We start from the raw sequence: 27,111 nt of genomic DNA, 5'->3' as shown, positions 1-27,111 counted from the left end.
TGCAAAATATGACCCTGATAGAACAAAGCATTCAAGTATGTGCTTAACCTTAAGCAGATGCTTTGTCCCTGAAGTCAATGGTATTAAAGCACATGCCATGCGCTTTGTACACTTGTGAATGCAGGTGTCTGTTCAGCAAACACATACCTACTCACACACAAAGGCTTGTATCTTCCTGACAGCATGTTTATAGCAGTGCATCTCTAGAACCCTAATTCACTACTTGACACTCAAATTTACAGCAGTATCTCCACTGAAATCAGAACTCAGGTGTGCAGTGGTGAATTGGGCCCATTTATTTCAACTGAGGTATTTTCAATGTTTGCTTCTGTCAGAGTAGAATCAGATCTGAAGTATGCACCATACTCCATTAATGCACAGAATTTGCTAATTGCATCTATGCATATGTTTTGTAGTTGCAAGATGAGTGCCTAACATTTGAAACTTCAGCCTATTATGAGCTACTGCATAAAAGAAAAATTTTAAAGCTATATTTTAGGCTTTATTTCTTTATATTAAACAGGAAATCCTACAGCCTGACCCAAATGCAGTTGAAATTCAGCGAACTGTTTCCGCTGATTTCAGTGAGCTTTGGATCAGATCACTAGATACCAGGGCCAGAAGAGACTACTTGGGTCATTTGCTCTAACCCCTGTATTTTGGAGGGCTGGTTGGATCATCATTCCCACTAACATCTTATCTGCTCTTTTATACACATCCCACAGATAAATTTCAGAGTAGCAGCCATGTTAGTCTGTATCCGCAAAAAGAACAGGAGTACTTGTGGCATCTTAGAGACTAACACATTGCATACTTCCACCTTTTCATGTTCTCTGTATGTATAAATATCTCCTGTCTGTGTGTTCCATTCTGTGCATCCGAAGAAGTGAGTTGTAGCTCACGAAAGCTCATGCTGAAATAAATTTGTTAGTCTCTAAGGTGCCACAAGTACTCCTGTTCTTCCCACAGATAAAGACTTTTCAAAAATCTAAACCTTCAGTCTCAAGCTCTGTTTTAAAAAGATATTGAGAGTATGGTGACCCACATCACTTCACACCTTTGTTTGCAGAGGGAGTCCTATCTCCAGGGATCCCTGCAACAAGAATGGCACACTAAATTCTTACAATGAACCATTCTGTAGCCATTAAGTTACTTTAAACCACGATTTCAGGACTTCAATAACTCAGACATAGGATAGGGGTTTGATACAGGAGTGGGTGGGTGAGAGTCTGTGGCCTGCATTGTGCAGGAGGTCAGACTAGATGACCACAATGGTCCCTTCTGACCTTAAGTTTATGAATCTATGAACCGAGAACAAATGATGAACCCAAGCGCTCCTAGCATACAGATAAGTAGTGCTGTTTTAAATGAGTCTGTATCCATGTTCATTTTAGCCCATCACATGTATTTAGAAGATTCACTGGCCATAAGTTAACCTTTTAGGGGCCCGGGGCAAAATCTGAAACTGAGCCCCCCCCGCTTGCCCTTCAGAAAAAATTACCACTAAAGGGAGGCTCCCCAGGCAGGACACGGTGGAGAGCTCACTGACAGCTCCTGTTCTATAGGTCTGGGTCCAACTCCCTGCTCCAGGCATTGCAGCAATGCTCAGGTTTGGCTCTGCTGCCCACCCCCCATCACGATGGAGGGGTAGCCAGGCCAAATGTGAGTGGTGCTGTGACTCCATGCACCAGGTTTAAATAAATATAAATATATAGAGATATACCTATCTCATAGAGCTGGAAGGGACCCTGAAAGGTCATTGAGTCCAGCCCCCTGCCTTCACTAGCAGGACCAAGTACTGAGCTTGCCCCCGATCCCTAAGTGGCCCCCTCAAGGATTAAACTCACACCCCTGGGTTTAGCAGGCCAATGCTCAAACCACTGAGCTATCCTTCCCCTCTTTAATACCATTTGGTTTGGGGACTCTCTAAAATAGATGGCTCAAGGCAAACTGCCAAGAGAAAAATCCAATCCTTGTTCATGATACTGGAAACTCAAACCAAGCAATTACTTTATCTACTTTACCAGGGATTTCAAAAAAGGACATGCTTGCACGGAAGCTATCAAAGGATTCTTGATTCAAAAGATCTATTTTGTTTTTAATATTGGAAGTCAGAAGCATTTTTGCCTCCACACAGAAAAACAGAGGAACATGCCTGTGGTAATGGACGTTTAAATCTTCAGCAGACACAGCTGGGTAGCCTGAGTTTCTGACCCTTCAGCCTTCTGTCCTCCTACCGCTCTTCATAGAGTCAAAATTATGTTGTTATCAGCCGTGCTCTTGAAATTCCCAGAAATACTAGAAGATATTCAGTGTTGCCAACTCCCCTGATTTTATTGCGGGTCTCACAATTTTTGGTGTTTATCTTAAAGCCCCAGTTCCTGGAATTATGTGATTACAGGAGAATCTCAGCTTTCATTTTTATAAAAGTAAGTTTCTAACCCTGTGGTTGCAGAAATAAGCTTAAAAAATGTGACTCCTAAAGGTTCAAACCAAAAAAATCCAACAAAAAGAATCAATTTTAAAAAAACCAAACCTAATGATTGTTTAAAGCAATTGCTTAGGGAAGGCAATACTGAAGATTTCTTCTAAAATCTGATCAAACAGAACGCTAACTACAATAACTCAGAAATAAAGTTGATATACTTGAAAAAAAACTGGTAGAGTTATTTTCTTTTTGTTATTTTTTGGTTAAATTCACTGTGGTGCAGAATAGCCACACCTGGCCCCAGGCTGCAGAATGAATGCTGTTCTACTCAGAGACATGACTATTTTAAAAATTGGTCAGAGTCGGATTCCACATTTATTGCAATATTTTTCCATATCAAAATGTTCTCAAGTTGACAAGTGTGTATTTTTCCAACTGTCAGGTCCTCTAAACCACCCTGCACTCTAACAGCTGAGTTATTTCCAGTTTATGCACCATCAACAGTAAGGCTGACTCTGTACAGCAAACGTTCCCATAGTCTCATCTGTGCTGCTCTTCAGGGGAATTGCACGAGTGTGAGCATGAATATAATCTCATGACACAGGAATTTGAAGGCCTGATCCTGCAAGGTGCTAAATGATCTCAGTTCCAACTGAGTTAAATGAGAGTTGAGGGTGCTCACGGCTGAAAGGGTGGAGTTCAGCACCTTGACAGACTGGACCGTTAAATTAACAGTTTCATTGATGAGTGAACCAAAAAGAAGTCCAGTTCACTACAGCAGAGTGGTGCTGGTTCTGCATGACAGGGGTATAGCCACAGGTGGGCCACAGCCCACCCTCTTAGCATCCAGGCCCACCCTCCAGCCCCAGCTCTGATCCAGCCTCAGTTTGCCCCACTCCACCCGCCCGGTGCTCCAGCTGGGGAGCAGGGTTGGGCACTTGGCCCACTCTGCCTGCTTAGCACTCCTGCGGGGTCGGGTCATGGGATCTTGTCCACTCCTCCTGGCACTCCAGCTGGGGAGCGGGGTCGGGGGCTTGTCCCGCTCTGCCAGACCGACACTCCTGCTGGGGAGCAGGGCAAGCCCTGCACCCCAACCCTGCTCTCCAGCAGGAGCTCTCGGTGGAGGCATCCATCTTTCTGGGGCCCTCCAATTGGCTGAGGCCCCTGGGTATGCCCTTTTGGCCCAGTGGCTTCAGGCAACCCCACGGCGATGGAGGAATCCTGCCACTTGGGGAGCCAGGCCCGAGATCAGGGGAACAGAGCGGCATCTCCTCCTAGAGCTGGGTGTGTGCCTGGGGCCTCAGAGGTCCCCTGGCAAGAGCATCCACCGCCCCCCACCCCCAAGGCTGGCTGGAGGTGGTGGTGGGAGATAGGCCCGATCCTCCTTCCCCCCATCACTGCCCGCCCACCCGAAGTCGGGACCCACCCAAATGACCCATCTTGGCTACACCACTGCTCCAAGGCTGGTGGGGGGTAGTTATCCTTTTGTTCCCCAACAGGGTCAACAGATCTGACTTTAAATGCACAGAGAGACCAGGACTGTGGGAAAAGGTGCCATTTTTATACCATGACTTTTCAGTGTAGAACCACACTTGGGGCCTGATCCCAGAGCCCACTGAATTCAATGGGAACCTTCCTATTGACTTCAGCATAGTTTGAATTAGAGCCTTTTAGCCCCATATAATTATGTGCTTAAAAATTAAGCTTTGCTGGGTCAAGGCTTGAAGACATAACACAGAAGGCCTTGCAAAGGCCCAGAAGACTTGAGTGAATTTCACCCAAAGCAAAGAAAGGATTGCTATCAGCATGAAATAGAAAGGTCCAGCAAGTGGATTTAGCATAGCTTTGCAACAGTCAAGGCCTTTCCTGGCTATAGAAAGAAGAAATACAGGCTCACGCACTCCAAGACACAGACCCACACACTATGTTTTCGTTACGAAGGTGTAGGGACTGTCTGTTATGATTCAATACAGAGTGTTGCTGCTGAGTGTTACAAAACTGTTTTCCAGCAAACTTCCTGTGAAGGGAGACAAACCTCTCAATGCATTTACCTAAGTGCCTGCACTTTCCATTTCAAGGCAGATTAAATAAACAAACATAGGGCAGAGACAGATAACAGAATCCAGAGCATCTTGACAAACATACATAAAAATCATTGCAGGCTTTTGCACACTATCGTTTCTATGGTCAGGGCTGCCGCGGGGAGTGCAGACAACCAATCCTTAGGCTGCTTTGATTTGCCCAGATTAGCTACGTCTATAAGTAATGCTCCTAACAAAGCGGGAAAAAGGTTGTAAAGTCCAATAGTAACTTACATGGCTGTTGAGCAAACTGCTTTTGTGTGATGTAATCCCTTCATTTTTTTGTAGATTTTCAATCGCCATTTCAAGCTAAAGAAAATGTGCACGAGAAAAAAGAAAAGGAAGGAAATCAGATAGTTAGCAACAGCCAAGATTTGTCGTTATTAATAATCTGAATAATGATTAATGCTTTCTATAAACAGGCTCACGACAAAGATGCAAGGTAAATGAGGTACAGCCCTTATGGGCTGAAGGTGCAGCAGAGAAATGTTATTGTAACACATGCAAACTAACTGTGCAGCCAGGACACATATTAAGGATGAAAGAACGGAGCTAGGATCATTTCAGAACTGGCATTTTAAATTCCCCTTTCCCTTTCTCAACTATAGTGAATCACTCCTCCAAAAATTCTCATTGGTAGCAATGAGCTATTGCATGCCTAAATAGAGAACCACATAAAGATGGTGCATTTTATCATCAGACCCATCTCTGTGGAACCCAAAGTAATAGTTTTGGTTCTTAGCATTTCCTAAATTACTAATAAAAACAACAAACAAACTAATAGTAGTTGAACAAAATACTGAATCCAGCAGAACTACTACAGATAATGCACTAATGGGCATAAAGGATCACTCTAAAATCATAGAGCCTGGTGGTACGCCATATTGTATCTTACTGGCTAACCAGAAGTGGGCCTTGTCAGTGGCTAGATGCAAGACCTGTGTGCTGAACGTCTTTCACTACGGGGCACTCTCCCCTTTGAATCAGAGCTGCAGAATGGTGTCAGCCCTTGGGTGAGAGTTTAAACCAGTGTCTCAGCCATCCATGGTCACAATCTCATGGCACTCTACCCAACAGAAGGCACATTAGCACTGGTACCCTGACCATATTCCATCTTGAGTATTTACATTCTGCCTACCTTGATGTCCATGCACATTCAACTAAAGAAGGTATCCTGCATTTCCTCATTTAATACCCTGCTGTGTAGTGTTGCTGTCTTTCAAACCAATGGCGGGGGAATCCCTTTAGACAGTCTGTAGTAAAGCATTCAGCATGAAAGCTGCTGTGTAATTATAGGGGACAATTAAGCCCAAGAACAGGCAGACCCCCAGTAGCTGACATAGAGGCCAATTCACCTTTCATTGTCAGAGCTGCTCCTTTTGGGGACAGCAATCTATCCAGCAATAGACTGGAATACTCAGATTCACTGCCTGTACACCGGCTCTGCAATTTTCATTTTGTTACTTAAAGGTGTATTGTGCTTTTCCCGCCACAGGCAGCAGAGGAACCCAAATCTCCTAGAACGTTTTTCTGAGTATTCCTGCAAGGGGAGACTCCAACCAGGTGACAAAATTCTTCAGGATTTGGAGAAGGAAAACAGCCACTTTGATCAGTATTTCCCGACTGGTGGGCTGCAACACCCAGAGGGGTTACAAAAGGCACATGTGGGAAGAAGGAGTCACGAGGCACTGAAATTTTTTTTTACAATCTAAAGCAAATAAAATCTTGTTCCCTCCTCTCCCCTGCACTTCAAGACCAAGTACTATCTGTCAGTCTCTCAAAATGCATACAAATGATATGAGCTTATTTCACGGATACATTTTTTTACACTCACTTTCACAGTCAATGGGAAGAGGGGGGTTAGGGGAAATCACAACCTGAAAAGTTTGAGAACCAGTTGATCTTGACCATCTCAGGTCTGAGTCTCCATTTCCTTGCACCTTGTGCAGTGATTTACATCAGTGCAGGGTGGGCGTACAATGCTGCTGTTCTGATTTGCTATCTCACAGCACCTCTGCGCTGGTGTCAATGACTACACAGTGGAGAACTGGGACCCACGTTTTCAATAACTATCCATGTCGGTAGCCATGCTCTCCCTAACAGTGAGAGATGCCATTAGCCGTGAACACTGTGTAAGCAGGAATTGAAATGCAGCCAGGGTTAAGGGTATCTGCCCAGCCTATCCCAAATGGTTAGAGTGCCTTGTGAGACAATCTTACAGGAATGGGTCAGGCCAATGCCGCTGCTCCTGCATACATCCTCATCAGAGAGCTCCCTGCTCACATTCTGTGTCAGATGACAATACTTTTCAGCTTGTTTTTTATCTCCCTTTTGGATTTTTCCTCATGGGGTGGGGCTGGAGCTGCTTTAAGGGCCTTTTCTTAAAGGGAACAGAAAAGGTGTTTAAATAAATAAATAATGAAGACAATTGCTCAAGAGCCCAGTTCAGGGTGGGTGAGATTCACCCTCCTTCCAAGCCCAAAGAAGCAGGCTGGGGGCACGGGAGGGGGGAATGGCACAGATATTTAGGGCAAGGAGCAGAGTCCACCGCTCCTAGCCTGCCAGGGGATCCCAGCATAGTTCCATAGCTGCTATTCCAGTTCCCAGAATGCCCAGGAGGGTTTGGAACCACTGGATCGATGTAATCATGGGCCTCATGGCCACGTCCCCACCTACCCATGCACCCAGACTACACAGAGATGGCGTAAGTGCCCGGCTCCATCACATGTGTGGCCCTGGCATGCCCACTGGCACTGTACTGTGGAGTTTCTGCCACATGGGGACCTCCTAAAGCCCCTATATAAAAACTGTAGCCAAACATTACAAATAAATACATTTTAAAACAAAATAGTCAAAAACCATCCTTCCTTTATGCACCGGCCAAGACCTGAACAGAGGGCTCTCAGATCTTCTGCAACAGCTGGTGACCTTGGTAACAGAGGGATGCAGCTCCCTGAGCTGTACAAGCTGTCAGTGACAGAGGGCACTGGTTGTTTACAAGTGAAGCAAGTAAGACCCAAGCGTAGGTCTTGGCAGGTACACACCCTCCACTTCCCCCGCTAGATGTGCAGTAGTAGAGAAGGCCCAAGCAACTCTTTATTCATGGCTAGGGCCCTACCAAATTCACGGTCCACTTTGGTCAATATCACAGTCATAGGGTTAAAAAAATCATAAATTTCATTATTTCAGCTATTTAAATCTGAAATTCACAGTGGTGTAACTGTAGGGGTCCTGACTCAAAAAGGTGTGTGTGTGTGTGGAGGGGGTCTGCAAGGTTATTGTAGGAGGGGTTGCGGTACTGCTACCCTTACTTCTGCGCTGTGGCTGGTGGTAGCGCTGCCTTCAGAGCTGGGCATCCGGTGAACGGCAGCTGCTGGCCGGGATCCCAGCTCTGAAGGCAGAGCTGCTGCCAGCAGCAGCGCAGAAGTAAGGGTGGCCTGGTATGGTATTGCCACCCTTACTTCTGCGCTGCTGCCTGCAGGGCGCAGAACTGGGAGCCCGGCCAACAGTTGCTGCTCTCTGGCCGCCCAGCTCTGAATTCAGCATCGAAGTAAGGGTGGCAATACCACAATCTCCTAAAATAACCTTGCAAACCCCCTGCAACTCCCTTGAGGGTCAGGATCCCCAATTAGAGAAACACTCATCTCTCCCCTGTGAAATCTGTATAGTACAGGGTAAAAGCACACAAAAACACCAGATTTCATGGTCTGTGTTGCGTTACTCATGGCATGAATTTGGTAGGGCCCTATTCCTGTCCAATTAGTGGCGATGGGATAAAAAGGCACACGTTGTCATAATAACTAGCACCACATATCCAGGGAAGAAGCATCACTACCAAGTTCTTTTTCCCAAAAGTGACTTGGCCAAGATGGCTCCCATACTGTATCTGCCACCATTTAGCAGTCGTACGGTACAGAGAATTCTACAGGATCACACATGCAGAACATCGCTGGTTTGAAACGGCAGGTGTAAGTGTTACCACGTTGCCGACAGCCCACTTGCTCCATTTCTTGCCTTGCATTTGTTGTCTGAACGGAGATCACCCAGCTTATGGTCTCCTTTATATATGTTAACTTACTCACTATGCTGCAGTTTATAGTGTGACCCACTGTATGCTAGAAGGGGGCCATACGGTAAAGTAGAACAATACCCATTTTCAAAGCCAAAATCTGCCAGAGTCCTAAATGAGCGGAATGGATCTGGTTACTTCAGCAGCCAAAGAGGTGGTTTCCACAATGTCTGTGCCTAGGTGTTCTCCCCTCCCTCCTGTACGCTACCCTGCAGAATAAATTCCTTTGTTTCCACTCAGAAAATAGTCAGTGACATACAGTACAAAGTATACAGACTACGGTGCTCCTTATAGCTCAAAAAAGGGCCAGTTTCAAGGCCTCAGTAGGTTTCAGTTGTTTCTAAGACACATCTCCAGCGTCCTGTGATAACTGGGAAGAACCAAAACTTATCAGCACAGGCAGATTGCTGATATAGCCTGGAGGAAATGAGTCAAAATGTCATAGGGAGACACTGTTTCCTTCCCCTGTTCAAGACAGGGAGACAGTGGAGCATCTGTATTGTATATGCACCCACATAATGCAGAGACAAGCAGCAAGTCTCTCTCAAAGGCGTACAGTGATAAACGCAGCCCTAAAGAAGGGTGCATGCTACGTTTTACATTTCCAAAAAAATAAATAAAAGAAGAGGCTGGTAGGAAATGCCTAGATATATTTACAGCCCAGCATTAAGCTGTGTGCTTTTAATCAGAAAGGCAACAACGGCCCCTGCCATGATTTGCTACTTTAGTGGAAGAGACACTGAAGTTTGGGCAACTTGAAATATCAGTTGCTTTGGGCGGACACAGGGCTTTTGTGGCCTAAAGCAGCGTTTCTCAAATGCCACCGTGGCTGCATGCGGCCACCAGGGGCTTTTCTTGCAGACACTGCCTCCTGGGCTGTGATGGGGGAGGGAGAGGCAGCAAAGTAGCAGCTCCTCCCCTGGGGCTGCCTGCAGGGGTTGGTCCCTACACCCTTCCCAAGCCACAAACACTGTAGGAACAGGCAGTGAGAGGTCCCCACCTTCCCGGGGTGGTGTGGTTCAGGCTTCAGCCCTGGGGTGGTGGGCGGCAGACTCTGGCCAGGCAGCGTGGCTCTGTCCTCCACCCGCAGGGTTTTGGGCTCCATCCCTAGACCTCATTCCCTTCCTCATCACCTCAACCCCCGTTGCCTCCTCTAGACCCCCATTGCCCCTGTCCCCCCTGCCTCCTTACCTACCTCCTCATCCAAGGCTTAATTTGTCCCCCAGAATGCCAGGGCTGAGTAAGTCTGCTGTGAAAAGTGATATTAACAAATATCACTTTTCACAGTAGCAGAATTATCATCTAACAATCAAAACATGCAAAGCACTTTATTTTCATTTCTATTCTCTTTAGGTCCAGTAAAGAGCAGAGACTATTATTGAGTCTGCAAAAAAACCTACATAAATAAATTATAATGATCTGGACATATATATGTGCGTATTTATTTGTTTTTCCTAAAGTTAATTAAGTATTTTATGAAAAATTCTCAGAGCGGCCACCAGCAAGAGTTGGTGGACGCAGATATGTTATGTAAGGTAATGTGGTACAGCACAGTGCTTTAAGAAAATCGGCTGCTGTATCTTTCCCTCCCTCCATCCCAGCTTTAGCCCAGGACAGAGAGGAACTAGATCTTTGTTCTCTAATGAGAAAGGTCAACCGGCAAGCCAGAGACATGCATTATTTAAGATTTTGCTGGTTCACTTCATGAACCCTGGTGTACAAGGTGACGACAGTTCTCTATTAACTGCTACTCACTAATTAGTGGAGAGTGAAAATGGGTACAAACCCATTTCCTGAGCAAAGAGCTAAAATCATCTGCATTATTAGGGCTCAGAAAGGACCAGAGGAAGAGAAGGGTTCTGTGGAGCTATGGACATCTGATTACACACACCCCCTCTCCTAGCACAGACATCACACACACCCCTGTCCTAGAATAGGCATCATCATATGACTTCATATGATTCCTACTTTTCAGCCCATCTGGTAGAACTTCTAGCTATAGACGATGGAGAATATCACTATTCCAGCCATAAAATCACAGTCATGCAGAGAGGCTGATAAATGAAAATTAGCTGTTACCATTCAAGAAAGATCTTGGAGTCATTGTGGATAGTTCTCTGAAAACATCCGCTCAATGTGCAGCGGCAGTCAAAAAAAGCTAACAGAATGTTGGGAATCATTAGGAAAAGGATAGATAATAAGACAGACAATATCAGATTGCCTCTATATATTCCATGGTACACCCACATCTTGAATACTGTGTGCAGATGTGGTCGCCCCATCTCAAAATAGATATATTGGAATTGGAAAAAAGATACAGAAAAGGGCAACAAAAATGATTAGGGGTATGGAACAGCTTCCATATGAGGAGAGATTAATAAAACTGGGACTTTTCAACTTAGAAAAGAGAGGAATAAAGGGGGATATGATAGAGGTCTATAGAATCATGACTAGTATGGAGAAAGTAAATAAGAAAGTGTTATTTACTCCTCATAACACAAGAACTAGGGGTCACCAAATGTTATTAACAGGCAGCAGGTTTAAAACAAACAAAAGGAAGTATTTCTTCACACAATGTACAGTCAACCTGTGGAACTCTTTGCCAGAGGATGCTGTGAAGGCCAAGACTATAACAGGGTTCAAAAAAGAACTAGACAAGTTCATGGAGGATAGGTCCATCAATGGCTATTTGCAAGGATGGGCAGGGATGGTGTCCCTAGCCTCTGTTTGCCAGAAGCTGGGAATGGGCAACAGGATGGATCACTTGATGATTACCTGTTCTGTTCATTCCCTCTGAAGCATCTGGCATTGGCCACTGCTGGAAGACAGGATACTGGGCTATATGGACCATTAGTCTGACCCAGTATGGCCGTTCTTATGGTCCTATAAGGTTTGGGGTGTGTGTGTGGGGGGTGTTTACATGCTTATTTGTTTTTTAAATTCACACAAATCTTTACAAGTAAACCCTTTTCCAGGATTTCAGTAGGCTTTACCAGCAAAGATCAAATTAAGACCAGAAACATTCCTTATGCTATTACCAGTTTGGGACTGCTGGCTCTTGACCACAGATCTCACATATGAAGATAATTCGTCTTTTCCTCTTGAATGTCTTGCTGTCAGCTTCACTCATCTCCCCTCCCAAACAAACACTCACCTTCCCCCGTTCTGTCACTGTTGACAGCATCACTACTCTCCTCGTCTTCTTCCATTCACCCAGGCCACCCAAATTCTGCTGCTTCCTCCTCTTAAATATCACCATGACCTGCCTTTTTCTTTCTATCCCCACAGCTGAATCTCTTATGCCGGGCTTCATTATATCCTATCTTGATTAAGATATAATATCTTCCTTCTTAACATCCACGCTGCCTTCTTTTCAGTCTATACAAAATGGCGCAACTAAAGTCATTTTCCATGATAATCAATTTGATCAGGTCACTCCCTTCTTTGAATCCTTCTGCTGGCTCCTCACCTTCTATTGCAGGAAATCCAAGCTTCTTGTCATTGCTTTCAAACTTCTAGGGAACTCTGTCCTGTTCATTTATTTTCACTTGTCTCACTTTGTGTTGTTCACGTCTACCTACTACACTCATTTTCCTACCTTCAACCATCCACATGAACATTTCTGCACTTTCTCCCTTGCTGCTCCATATGCAGTGCTCCCTTCTTGAGCCCCTCTGCAAGGCTCCTATCCTGGCCATACTTACATCCCTTTTGAAGGCCCACCTCTGCTGTGCTATGTACAGTGAATCTAGTTCAGACAGATATTCACTTTTTTTAAATTATTTGTTGTTTCTTCTTCCTGCTAACTTGTCTTCTTGTCTATCTGTCCTTAGACAGTGAGCTATTTAGAGCAGGAATTGTTCCTGCTGGTCTGTCTCAACAGTAAGGGGCCTAAATCCTGAATGAAGCCAAAGAAGAGAGAAAGCCAAGAAGAATCCCATAAGATAAGACAGCTACAGCAATTAGACCTGTCATTGAGACGATGTTATTGACATTTAATTCTATTAAGGTTCTTGTACTGTACCCATCACCATAGTATCAGCGCACCTGACACATGAGTAATCCCATGTTGCTCTGCACACTAAAATACATCCCCACTCAGGTGACAAGATCAGCACTTATTTGACTCAAAATGACAAGAACAGACATGATCAAAATAAGTGGAAGGCCCTGTATTTTGTTTTTCAAATGCATCTGAAATTAAATCTATGTATTTACACACACCTACAAGCCACAGAGGTGGAGGTGATATGCATGTGCTAAATGAATTCCTACCATTCCTGCTCCACCTGGCATTTATTCTAACAGCTTCTAACAACGGCTTCCCCTCCTCATCTCAAAAACAACCTGCTGGAGAAATGTTTCCTCTTTCTTTCTCCAGAAATGTGGAAATTCCCACCAAAAAAACCAAACACAAATTACCCCTGCTGAAGGTCCAGACCAGGCAAAAATCAGCTGTGGATCAGCAACAGCTCTTCTAGGCATGAAAATGCAAAAAATTTAAAGTCTTATTTCAAAACCATGCAGGGCTAGAAATGAGAACTTTATTGGCCACGTTTTCAAAAGCGTTCTCCAATTAGCAGTTCTCAATTTTCCTCAATGTAGCGCGTGCTAGCCACATACATTTGGAATAAGATCTACATATTTTTATATACACACCCACACATATCAGCCATTTTGGAAAAGGAGATGACTGGTGTTCTAATAGGACATTAGCTCCCAATTAGCACTTGCATTTAAGACTGGAAAGTTCTGACATAATACCACTGATATTTTTAAATATTAAAGAAAAAAGCTTTTTTATCCCATTGAGTCCAGTACAGCTGGGCTCATGGGAACTTGGAACAAGACTTCACAGGTGGAGGAACACAAAAAAATATAGTCCCAATAAAAAATGTTTTAAAACTCTAAAATATCTGAAATTGTATTTGCTATGTGGTATATACAGACTACATGATAGCACAGGGCAGCATAAAGATATTATCAACATGTGTTTGAGATGATCTACTTAACAAAAGAATAGACTCATAAATTCCAAGGCCAGAAAGATCATTGTGGTCATCTAGTCTGATCCCCTGTATAATACAGGTCATCAAACATCCCAAAATAATTCCTAGAGCAGATCTCTTATAAAAACATCCAATCTTGATTTAAAAATTATCAGTGATGGGGAATCCACCATGACCTTTGGTGAATTGTTCCAATAGTTAGTTACCCTCACTGTTAAAAATTTACACCTTATTTCCAGTCTGAATTTGTCTAACCTCAACTTCTAGCCATTGGATCATGATATACTTCTCTGCCAGAATAAAGGGCCCATTATTAAATATTTCTTTCCCAAGTCTATATTCAGAGGCTGTAATCAAGTTACCCCTTCACCTCATGAGTAAGGAGATATCTTGCACCACACCAGTACAGGGCCGTCCAGGAGGGGGCAACTGGGGCAATTTGCCCCAGGCCCTTGGCCCCGCAGGGGCCCCCAAGAGAGTTTTTCAGGGCCCTTGGAGCGGGGTCCTTCACTCGCTCCGGGGGCCTGGGCCCCTGGAACTTCTTCCGCTCCGGGTCTTCGGCGGCAGGGGGTCCTTCCGCCTCGGGGCAGAAGGACCTCCCCGCCACTGAATTACCGCCGAAGCGGGGGCCCCCTGCCACCGAAGACCCCAGGCCCCCTGAATCCTCTGGGCGGCCCTGCACCAGCATTTGTTCTCTCCCTCTCACTCATGTTATATGATATATATTACACACACACACACACACACACACACACACACACCTTATTTATTTTCTGAAGTCCTTTCAGTTTCCCATGAATAATTCCTGGCCCTGTAATGACAATACCTTCAGGGCTACATACCGTTGCTGGAGAGGAGCGTGAAGTTAGTGACAGAGAGTGTCTAGTGTTTTCCATCCCCCCATGAATGAGATAGGCTCCCGAGCTGGAGAGGATCTGACTTCCCCCAATGTCCATAGTGATGCCCACCATGCTGTGAGAAGGAATGGCTGTAGGAGAGGATGCCGCTGTAGTCACCTGTGCTCCACCTCCCTGTGGTTCGAAATAGGAAGCTGCGCTGCTGGGAGCATAAATCTGAGCTTCGGTGTTGTAGGAGTAGGCGGCTCGACTGTCAAAGGAACAATACAGTTAGGATGTGAAGCACATGTGAACGGAGAGGAGCTTAAATATCTAATTTCATTCTCACACTGTGATCTTCAGTAAGTTTTTAAAAAGCCTCGACTCCATTGCTGACGGGATTCAGATATAGAAGTCAGTTGACAACATTAATCTCTCCAATGACAGCCCTGAAGCTGGCATTAAGCCAGAGCCCTTTGGAACATTTGCTTTGTCAGAGGTGGAATGTTGGGCACACCATGATAGAGCACAGAGCTCATGAAGGAGCCTTCTGACAGCCTGGCTCTTCAGAAATTAGGGGGAAAGTTCCAAAAATGCCTAAATGAGACTGAGGCCTACTCAACACTGAAAAATGTTCGCTACCAAACAACCCTCTGTGCAGACACAGCTTATATAGTCAAAAGAGGGCTTTTTCCGGTATCAATTCCCCAAATGAAATATGCTAAACTGGCAAAAATCGCATCTATGCCAGGTCTTTTTCTGGTATAGAAATGTTGTTTTAAAAACACAAACAAAACTTCACAACCCTAACTAACATTACTGTCCTGGCAAAAATTTCTATTGTAGAACTGGCCTGAAGCTCCTACGTCTCTTTTGAAAATGAGTCTGAAGTTTTTAAGTCCTTTAGGTGCTCTATTTACCCCAGCTCCCTAACAGATACAAAAGGGTTTTGAAAAGGAATATAGGATCTATTTACATAGGGCATGTCTACACTTACCAGTAGATTGCAGTGAGTGTTAATTCAGTGGATCTGGTGAAGACACACTAAATCAATGAGAGAGCACTTTCCCATCAATTTGTGTACTCCACCCTCCCAGAGAAGTGTAAGGGAAGGTGACAGGAGATGCTCTCCCATCAACACAGCATAGTGTAGCCGCCGCGGTAAGTGGATCTAATTATGTTGACTTCAGTTATGTTATTCACGTAACTGAAGTTGCATAAGTTAGATCGATTTACCGTGGTAGTGTAGACCAGCCCATAGAGTGAGCTCCATGTGGTTTAGGGTGGGATCTCCTTGAGGAATTGTGTCTCACACATACACACACACACACACACAGTCTCCAGCATCAAAGAAGCAGTACAGCCATTGCCACACCCGTTACACAGGGTAGTGCGTGCTGCTTCTCCTCTTGCTCATTGTCCCCTTTATGGGAGCTAGTGCCCGCAGCAGCTCTAGAATGGAGCAAACTTTGTTACAGGGGCGAGCGTAAGGACCGACACTGTACTCAGCTGTAAGGTGGGTGTATGAAGTGGAGAATATGGTTTTTTGTGTACTCTCTCTCCACCATTCAGGGCAGACACAATTGTGCTCCGTCTCTCAAAGAAAGAAAAATGAACTTTTACATCTGTCAAGGTGGTATTTATTGGCCCTAGTAATGTGAATGACAGAGACTCTTACATGGTTCCATTGGTGTAGACAGCCTCTCCTCCTTCCACATACTGGACCTGGCTTGGGTACACATGCTGAACAGTTTGCACCTGAAACAAATGTGACAATCCTGGGTTTTGGGATGAATTATTATTGACAAGCAGTTATGGAAGACAATACACACAAGCAATTATCATTTAAAATGGCACTCAAAGCTGTTTAAGAATGATTATTAACTTTTAACTTTACATTTGTCCTATTTTTGGAATGTATTTATTTTTTTAAAGGCCTCCTTTTTTAAAATTTCACATCCAAGTTCACACAACTAAAATATACATGGACAATTCTTTGCACAAACAACACTGTTCTCACACCCATCTGTTCTGTACATGCAAACACACACTTCACCAGCACAACTACTTGTTTGGGCCTACTGTGTGTATGCAAGTCAGGATGTTTTTAAAAACCATTGGCTCTAGACAGTCATCTTTACAGAAGAGTGAAATAATTATTTTTTAATATTTATAAAAATAAAGACAGGTGCCAAGGAGAATCTGATTTTAAACTTTAAATAACCTTGAGAGAACCTCCTTTATCATCAGTCTAAAATAAGTAATAATCACATGAAAGGCCAGAGGAAATGGCTCTCCCTGCCATCTCAAGTTCTGCGGTTAGACACTGCTCTACAAAAAAAACCACCATATTTTAATTGATTAAAGGGATAGACTATATAGTTTCAGGCAGGCCATGCTGGACATGTGGGTAAGGGAGGGGCTGTAGGCTGTTTTTGCTTTCAAATAACTGCGTGGCAATAGCATTTGCTCCCCCACTTCATTGATATTACCTGCTGCGAGACCTGCTGAACTCTGGGAATGGAGATCTGCTGCATCTGTGCTCCTTTGGGAGAAGAGCTTGTTGTCTGAACCAAAACCCTCTGAAAAAAATAACAAGAGACATATGCATTTAGACACAGTGTTACAGTTAGACCCAGAACACCCCACTCTGGCTAGGCCATTTCCTGCAATACACTTACTAGAGGATTTGTTCCAAATCCCCAAATAAAGGCAGCAGCCCCACCATCAGGGGCAGCTCTAGGTATTTTGCCGCCCCAAGCACGGCAGGCAGGCTGCCTTCGGCGGCTTGCCTGTGGGAGGTCCCCGGTCCCGTGGATTCAGTGGCACGCCTGCGGGAGGTCCGCCGAAGCCACAGGACCGGTGGACCTTCCGCAGGCATGCTGCCGAAGGCAACCTGCCTGCCGCCCTCGTGACGGGACCGGCAGAGCACCCCTGTGGCTTGCCACCCCAGGGATGCACTTGGCATGCTGGTGCCTGGAGCCACCCCTGCCCACCATACTGTATGGCTACCCCCACACATTCCCTCTCCTAAAGCCTCCACACATTTTCCATTTAGTTAAACTACAGTTAAACTGGACATGGGCCCAAACCCAATACATTAAACTTGGGGAGAGCTCAAATGTGGATCCAAATGGTTTGGCTGGGCCCATCTTTAAGTGAAACTTGGTTTAAGCAGCCACCCCAGAGAATAGCAAAAACTGGTTGCTTAATAAAAGCAAGTCTTAAAACAAAAGGTCAACCACAACTATCCTGGAAAATCTCTGTGTCTTTCCCCATGCCTGCATTTCTCCTATGCAGGGAAAACTCTTCAAAAGCTGCTACTCCAGACCACTACCCTTTTTCAAAGTTCACTTCTGCCATAATCCCTTTGTCCCCTACAAAGAACAAAGCAAATACATTTATTGATCTCCATTCAGTGCCATGATAAGCACTAACCCCTTCTGAGTTCTCTCTTTTCAGATGTAGAGCCAACAACATTAAATTGAAATGCATTTTTAATTCTGGATCCTTGAAGCATAATTTGCCATGTCCGAACAACCATTGTACACTAATGTTAAAGCTGATTTTCCTACTGCTTCCTTTAATGTTTTTTTTCCTCTCATTATTCACTTGCAGAATCTAGTAGTAGGTCTGCAAGTTTAAGTCTGTCTGGAGGAGATTGAAGCAATTTGACCTGGACAATCACTTCTTCAAATTGCTCTTTTTGTGCTACGTTAAAAGTGATGTTAGCATAAAAGAACTTGATAAGAAGTTGAAAGCTTTAAGTCTTTGCCTTATAATCACAGATTGACCTGTGACATATTTGAACTGTTGACGATGAACAGAGATTGCTTTAGAATAAAACGAATGTTGAAGAGCTACTGGAAGGCCTGGAAGAGCAAATTAAATTTTTAGTGTAGGTATCTTTCGATGACATCTGTGGCATCCAAAATCAATGTTCCAGGATCAAACTCAATATTCTGCTCCTCCAGAACAATATTCTGCTATTTCTTTAATAAGCAATATTTCTTCAGGGTCAAATGGGCCACTAAATGAATCTGAATAAACTGATTTACTAGATTTTTCAAGAGAAGCATGATTCTTTTCCATCTTGCTGCTGTACTCTTGACAAAGTTTATTTTACTTAAGAAAAGTTATCTGTTTTCATTATTTCACTCCACACAAACACTTGTTTCATAGATTCATAGAGTTTAAGGCCAGAAAGGATCAGTAGATCATCTAGTCTGACCTGCTGCATATCACAGGCCATTAAATTTCACCCGGTTACCCCTGTATTAAGCCCAATAACTTGTGTTTGGCTAAAGCATAATGTACATATGGCTAAAGTATCCCTTCCAGAAAGGCATCCAGTCTTAATCTGAAGACATTAAGAAATGGAGAATCCACCACTTCCCTTGGTAGCTTGTTCCAATGGTTATCACCCTCATCAATTTCTATTTTATTTATCATTTGAATTTGTCTGGTTTCATCTTTCAGCTATTGGTTCTTGTTCTGCCTTTCTCTGCTAGACTAGAGAGCCCTTTAGTACCCAGTATTTTCTCCTGGTGAAGGCATTAATACACTAATCTTGTCACTTCATTCTTTTTGATATACTAAAAAGAGACTGAACTCTGCTGTTTCTCACTCTAGGACCTTTTCTCTAGCCCTCAAATAATTTTTGCAGCTCTTTTTTCCCCATCCACTCCCATTTTTTCAAATCATTTTTAAAATATGGACAGCAAAAGCATAAACAGTATTGGTCTCACCAATCCCATATACAGAGGTAAAATCACCTCTCTACTCCTACTTACTATTCCCCTCTTAATTCACTGAAGGACCACATTAGCTCTTTTCGCCTCAACATCACACCGGGAGCTCATGTTCAGTTGCTTGTCCACTTTGACCCCTAAATTCTATTCAGAGTCAGTGCTTTCTAGGATACAGTTCCTCATTCTGTAGGTATGGCCTGTATTCCTTGTTCCTTTGCCTTGGCTGTATTAAAACGCTTTTTGTTCAAACAGTCCCGTAAACGAGCCAGATGCCTCTGTATGACTGCCCTGTACTCATCATGATTTACTACTCCCCCAGTCTTTGTGTCATCCACAAATTTTACCAGCATCGATTTTATATTTATTTCCACAATTGATAAAAATGTGGAAGAGTGTCGAGTCTAGTACCAATTCTCCTGGAACCCCTCTAGAAAACAACCCCACTTTTTGATGATGATTCCCTCTTGGCAATTACTTTTGATATCTGTCAGTTAGCCAGTTCTTAATCATTTTAATGTGTGCTTGATTGATATTCTACCATGCTAATTTTTTAAATCAGAATTTTGTGAGACATTATGTCAAATGCCATACAAACGTTTATTGTATCTACGCAGTTACCTTTATCAACCAAACCTGTAATCTCAAAGAGTGAAGTCACGTTTGCTTGACAAGAGTTATTTTCCATTAAATCATGTCGATAGCATTAATTATATTCTATCCTTTAATCATTAGAATGGAGAAACAACCTTCTGATGAAATCAACACTGAAGATCAAAAAATAGGATGAGCGAGCCAACTTTATAACAGGACAACATTATACTCTGCTAGGTGGGCAGTGCAAGATTCTTGTCAACCAAGTGTCCAAGCAGTTCCCGACTCCATCCACTCCCCTCTTCAACATCCAATGGTAGTTAATTTTACCTACTAGCTACACTGCTCTCTCCAGTCAATCACTCCATCCTTCCACCTGTTTCCCATCCTTTCTGAACAGTTATATAAAAACTTTCTCATGGGACCCGAAGAGACATAAGTGGACCCTCAATTTTCCCATCACTTCCCTTTAATATTTTCAAATAAAATTTTCATTCACAGATTGAAATTAGAACCCAATATTTCTAGTATCACAAAAACTTTCAAACATGTTATGTTATATGTATGTAAATGTGTCAAAGCAATACACACTCAAAAAGTGAAGAAAATACCTCCAAAATCACCCTCTCTCTGCCAAAAAACCCAACAATGTTTTTTCTTTCTGATCCCCTCCCCCCCCCCCCACACACACACACAATTCTGCTGATTTTGATATCTCTCAACTCCAGGAGATGCTTTTTTAAAACAACGTGGTACAATCTGCATCTTTATTGCTTTTATTGACACATCAAATAATGACATCAGGACACTGCAATAGATCAAAACCCCAAATTGGCAGGAAAGAGTTTTCTTGGCAACATGGCTAAAATAAAATCCAAATCTCATGCCTTGAATCAAAGTTTATGTTTTTATTACAAACATTTCTATGGCATTTATTAATGCAATATCTAGGTAGGCTTTTACACACACACACACACACACACACACACACACACACACACACTCTCTCTCTCTCTCTCTCTTCAGGTTGATTTTTTAACAAAATCCTTTGAGCCAAGAGTTAAACCTAATTTTAATGCTGAATATGCTTTATTTTCCATGGAGACAGCATTAACTGCTGTAGCAACGTTACCTGCTGGGAGGCTGGCACTGGCTGCACTACTGGAGCTTGAGCAGACGCTGAAGGACGCAGTGCCACAGAAGTCGCTGAATCTGATCCGCCCTCTGAATTCTGCATGCTCACTGCTAGAGAGAGCACAGAGGAGATCAGATAGAGAAGAGACAACTTCAGTAATTTACAGTTCTCAAATAAAAGGAGCTCATGTAATCAGAGTCCAAAAGAATAAAATCCCAGTAGACGGTCTATGACCTGTCAGAGAAAGCCAACTACCATCCTACTTGGAGGACTCTTTTTAGTTTGGGTTCTTATATTTCTGCTGTATTATATTAAGATAAATGTACACAATTGTTCCACAGAAAGAGAAGGAAAGGGAAGGAGTAGAAAATGTGTTCCTGAATATAAATATAACAAACAACAAATAGCATTGGGAAATTGTTGTGTCATAGCAGAAGTGCAGCTACTCCTCACTGGGACAGAAGTATACTCGAAGATCAAGAACTACAATTTCTTTCCTACCCAGTTTTAGCACATTTAGCTACCTCTAAGTGTTTAAACAAAGCCAAGTGCCAAACAATTTGATTATATACCCAGCAATGTAACAATGACACAGTGTATTAGAGCACTGGATCTCAACCTCTCCAGACAACTGTACCCTCTCAGGAATCTAATGTCTTGCATACCCCAAGTTTCACTTCACTTAAAAACTACTTGCTTACAAAATCAGACAAACACACAAAGGTGTCACCGCACACTATTACTGAAAAATGGCTCACTTTCTCATTTTTACCATATTATAAAATAAATTGATAAGAATATAAATATTGTACTTACATTTCAGTGTATTGTATACAGAGCAGTATAAACAAGTCATTGTCTGTATGAAATTTTAGTTTGTATTGACTTCACTAGTGCTTTTTATGTAGCCTCTTGTAAAACTAGGCAAATATCTAGATGAGTCGATGGACCTCCTGGAAGATCTCAGTGTACCCTCTGGGGTACATGTACTAGAGCCATGTCCCCTTTGACAGTAATATGCTCCTGCAATGGTGGGGATACCCTGACTGGAGCAGATTTTGTTTTTTTAAAAAAAAATCTTTTATCTCTAAACTGAAAGCTTAAAATAAATAAATAAATAAAAACCCCACACTCTCACTCCCTTTCTGGTTTCTTATCAAAACCAAAGATTTAAAAATTCCAAATCTTGAGGTTTTGTTTTTTTTCTCTCTTCTTCCTCTTTTGCCACTGAATGCAAAAGGATGAAGACTTCTAGAGTCTCTTCACACACAAACACTCTTTTTCATTCTTTCCCTTTATTTAGATCTTTCTGTTGGACACTAACTTCTCAAAACTTCCTCAATTTTGGAAAAAACAGTTTGAGGCAAAAGGAAAAAAAAGGAAAATGGAGGAAAAAACCCAAACTCTGGATAGTATTCATTTTATTGCACTCCATGACAAGGAGGAAAAAAGGAAAGCAAGGGGGAGGAGGGAACATTGAAATTTTAAAATACCCAATATGAAAAAAAAACATTAAAAAATGACACAGAAGTTGGGGAAGCTGGAGAACTGAACAAGAGATTGTTCTGTTTTGACCACACAAAATGGAAACAACTTCAATATTTTTCAGAGTTATTTTTCCATGTTTCTAACCAGCTCTGACCCTGCACAATCATGTTTTTTCTCTCTCAACTCCACCCAGCCCCAAACAGCTTGTGAGTCATTTTCTCTTTTATGTTTCTCCTGGACAGGGACAGGACAAGACAATTGCTACAGAAATAATATATTCTCAGCTCACTGCTCAAAACACAGCTAAAGGACCAAGAACCAAATACTGCAGAAACAAGAGAAAGCCAAGTCATATTCTTCATCATAGTTCATATCCTCTTCCAAGGCACCAAGTCATATATACACTCCATTCTCTTTGGGAACTGTGTGCAGCATAGGTTTGCATACAACTAGGGTGACCAGGTGTCCAGTTTTCGAGCAGACTACCTGGTTGAAAAGGGACCCTGGCAGCTCTGGTCAGCACTACCGACCGAGCCGTTAAAAGTCTGGTTAGCAGTACTGCAGAGCCAAAGCAGGCTAGTACCTATCTGTCCTGGGGCCTCACGCTGTGCCCCAGAAGCGGCCAGCTGACCCAGCCCTGAGCACCTTCAAACCCGGAGCCTCTTTGTGCACCCCAAGCCCTTCATCTACGGACTCATCCCAGAGCCTGCAACCCCAGCCCAGAGCCTGTACCTCCTCCTACACCCCAACTCCCAGCCCTGAGCCCCCTCAACCCAGATCCCCCTCCTGCACCCCAGAGCCCACACCTCCAGCCGGATCCCTCACCCCCCCACACATCCCAACTCCCTACCCCAGCCCAGAGCCCTCTCCCACACCCTGAACTCCTCATTTCTGGCCTCATCCCGGAGCCCACACCCCCATTTAGAGCCCTCTCCCGCAACCCAACCCCCTGCCCCAGCTCAGTGAAAGCGAGTGAGGGTGGGGGAGAGCGAGCCTCAGGGGAAGGGGTTGGGCTAGGGTGTTCGGTTTTGTGCCAATAGAAAGTTGACAACCCTACATACAAATCCATTATATCAAGTCTTTGCAGCTTTGCCTCACTGGCTGAATGTATTTTTGAAAGATATCTAAAAAAATTTATTTATAAAAAGATTCCAGCTGCATCAGTACAACGTGACAAATTTATATATATAAGAACAATTTGCTCCCCGAAGTTACGGAATAGCATTACCTTTGTACTAGTCCTGGGGCTCACGTTATTTGCAGGTAAACAGCTGGCTAACACGAGAAATTTATACATTACTATAAACAGCAGAATAAATTGTCTCAAGGAGAACAAACAAACAATCTCATTTGTGAGCTCCTTTATAATGCAATAGGATCAGAAATGCACCTTTTCTCATTTCCATTTTTCCTAAGGACTTTTCCCAGTGTTGTCTGAGCCTACATCTCAAGTGTAGTAGTAGTATATTGCTCCAATATCAAATTGCCCTCTATGAGCCTGATGCTTGCAGGGGATGCTCGGGACCTTGGCAGGGTCATATCCTGAAGCACCTGGTCTAGAACAGATCTTTGTAAAGTGTAGCTACAGTTGTAAGAGGAACCACGTGAAAGTGGCACCATCTCAAATATCTGCTACTCCCTGTGCCAAGTCACATGTACTCACCTTTACTGAAAAGTTTCTCTCCCAGTGACCCTGAACATCCAAAAGGGATAGGAAGGAGGGAGGGAGCTGGATTGTATTTTCTCACACTTGCATCATCAACATTGTCAGATTTGTTACAACTGCAGACTCCTTACTACTGAGGATGATGTCATAAATACAGAGAACCCAGCTGATTTTCAGATCCCAAGTGAAGTTTGCAGCACTGGCCATTAGAAAAGCCATTGATATGTAATTGATACATAAACTGAGCAAATGTGATTGGAGCCCTAGAATGACATTTTACATAGCGGTTTGTTTTTATAAAACAGAGTGAAAACCTCCTTGGATAATTTCCACCTTCCTTCAAAGCTGTTCCATGCTTCTTGGGAACGGAAGAGGAAAATACGTTTATGCCTGCTGCTAAGATTCACTTGTGCGGCTGACAAGGCTAGAACATAAACAGAACTTCTACAGGTAGTGATGACTCCTACTCTCTGAAGAGCTGTACACAATGTTGCCCTGTATCTTGCACTCATAGGAGCTGAATGTTCCAGGGCAGTGGTAATAAGCACAGCATCGAGCACCAAAGAAGAAATTTTCAGAGGCACAAATAGGAGTCAAGCACCCAATTTCCATTGAAAGTCAATAGAGGCTGGATGCGTAACTCCAATTTATGCCATTGAAAGCCCTCCCTCCCCCCTCGTCATTTAGAGCTAAAGTTATGTCTACACTACAGAGCCTCTACTGGCATAGGTTTGTTGGCATAACTTTGCTGGCCCAGCCTGCTAGTGTAGACGCAGCCTGTACCAACGGAAGGAACTTTTCTGCCAGTGTTGGAACACCATCTCCCAGTGTAGACAAAGCCTGAGCGTTAAAGTGAAGAGCCTTGTCCAGATGCACTACCCTGATTTATGTCAAGAGGAGTACAGCTGCTTACTTGTCACATTGCACTTTGGGAATTCTGCTCACCTCTATGAAACTGAAGCTTGATACAAGTTGTAAAGGGACTCTCTTTATCCCTCTATCCGGTTTCTGATCTGTCCTTGGCGTACCAATTCCATGGCATTCTAGATCAATTGCTCCTAATGCAGACACAGTTGCTCAAATGCAAATTCTGCTATATTTCACTGATGCAAATTTTGCTACTATCCTTATTAGTTTTGGCATAAAGAATAGAAAGATGCAGACAGCCAAGCCACATTAGCCATATGATCTTGATATCAGGATGACACTGAAGTTGGCTATCAGCAGAAAAGAGTAACAGAACTATTTAAAGTGGTCAGTGGACCCAGGTAGCCAATTAATGAAGTGACACCTGTGCAATCCCATTTGTCTCAATAGATTTGTATAGGTGAAAATGATTTGTTAACAACTGTAATTCCAATCAGTTGATGATACATAAGAAAGAAGAGAATCCAAAACTGACTCTTTCAGCTGTGTTGGCTCTTGCATGGCTAAAAGTCAATTATTTTTGTCAGTAAAGTCAGCAAACCGGATTCTGAGCACTCTCATGGGGCACAGCTCTGTAAGTAAGAAAGGGCCTTTTTAAAAATATTCATTTTCAGATTAAGGCAAGCTTTAAAACTCTGTCCAATTCACCTGGTAATGCAACAATACAGGGCTTGTGACATCACAGTTCACCACTATGGAAGTGATTGGAAAGGTCTAAATTCTGGAATAGAATCATAAAATATCAGAGCAGGAAGAGACCTCATCAGGAGACCATCTAGTCCAACCCCCTACTCAAAGCAGGACCAATCCCCAGACAGATTTTTGCCCCAAATGGCTCCTCAAGGATTGAGCTCACAACCCTGGCTTTAGCAGGCCAATGCTCAAACCACTGAGCTATCCCTCCCCCCAACATCATTAAATGAATAAGGCAGATGCAGGAGACTGCTGTACTCTGGAAACCTTCTGTTTACACACAGCTATCTTGGTATCCAAGCAAACAGCAGGGACAGGAAAGGAAATACAGAAAAAGCTAATAACTTCTGGGTTCTATTTCTGGTTCTAGCACCAACTTGCTTTTGACCTTGAGCAAGTCATTTCCGCTCTCCTATGTCTCAATTTTCCCATTTGTAAAGAAAAAAATGATAATTAGTTTCCTATCTAAGGTGTTTCTAAAGGTATCCACCTCAGAATGTTAACACTCAAAGGCATCAGAGAAAGACTAGTAATATTAAAAACTTTGAAAATTTCTGACAGGGCAATTTCATACATTCCAATTTTTACTGTTTAATTCATAAAGCACACTGCCTTAGTTTGATTGTTCTTGTCGATTTTAATCCACCTCGTCTAGGCGTGCCTTAAACCGCTGGGAAAACAAAGATGAGTATTTCAAAATACTTTCCACAGTGAGTGTTGCAGTGAGGAAAAAATAAAAGTAAAAATAGACTGCTCAGGAGTAAATACTACATAGCTTTCCTCATGCATGTCTATTTTAACTGTGTAACAAGGGAAACCCCACTCACTACCAATTCCCAGGCTTAAAAACAAACAAACAAACAAACAAAAAGGTAAATTTAGCCCTGATCCTGCACTTGACTGTCTATGTATGGGTGCACCGCAGCACCCACACAGTGCTCCACTGAAGTCAATGGGGCTCTGTGTGGGGATACCCAACTGCAAAATTGGGGCCTTAAAGAAGAACTGAAAGTATCTGTTTACAGAATGTTTTAACAGAGCATCAGCTCCCGAATACCCAAACTAAAGTTTCTAAGCTACATGCTGAGGCCTCCAACATATACTATCGCTGCTGATCAGAGTCAAGGCAGGGAGTCTGCCTATGAGAAAATATTTCATTAACTTAACTCCAGTGTTCTGGTCCTGATTCAGCAACGTATGCAACCACATGACTAAACTTTAAGCAGGAGAGTAGTCCCATGTGCTTAAGCTCCTTTCGCAACCAGGGCATAAGTGAATCGTTGTGGTACTCCTTTAATCGTGTGTGCCTATTTACATACTATTTTTATACAAAGAAGTATATGCAAAAAGTTGTGATCTTGCTATTCGTACTGAACATATAAATATCAAAAAAGATCAAGGATTATATATTGTTGGGAGGCACTAACACTGATGCCC

At 43.2% G+C, this 27,111-nt stretch overlaps 1 protein-coding gene across 9 annotated transcripts in view; it reads right to left on the bottom strand.

The window, feature by feature from the left end:
- The window catches only part of RFX2 (regulatory factor X2), a 99,304-nt gene that overhangs the window by 32,734 nt on the left and 39,459 nt on the right, over positions 1-27,111 (bottom strand). For 4 of the 9 annotated variants that reach the window (XM_050934247.1, XM_050934252.1, XM_050934250.1 and 1 more), the window contains exons 2-6: positions 20,898-21,010; positions 16,916-17,005; positions 16,102-16,181; positions 14,430-14,694; positions 4,744-4,818 (exon numbers count right to left, since the gene is read on the bottom strand). In XM_050934247.1, coding sequence (XP_050790204.1) covers positions 4,744-4,818; positions 14,430-14,694; positions 16,102-16,181; positions 16,916-17,005; positions 20,898-21,002 — 615 coding nt within the window. In that variant the 5' untranslated portion in view covers positions 21,003-21,010. The remainder of the gene's footprint in view (positions 1-4,743; positions 4,819-14,429; positions 14,695-16,101; positions 16,182-16,915; positions 17,006-20,897; positions 21,011-27,111) is intronic. The other 5 variants (XM_050934249.1, XM_050934251.1, XM_050934254.1 and 2 more) reach the window with 4 other exon arrangements.

The sequence above is a fragment of the Gopherus flavomarginatus genome, chromosome 24 (genome assembly GCF_025201925.1).
Source record: "Gopherus flavomarginatus isolate rGopFla2 chromosome 24, rGopFla2.mat.asm, whole genome shotgun sequence".
NCBI classification, from domain to species: Eukaryota; Metazoa; Chordata; order Testudines; family Testudinidae; genus Gopherus; species Gopherus flavomarginatus.
This window is presented reverse-complemented; position numbering and strand designations above follow the sequence as displayed.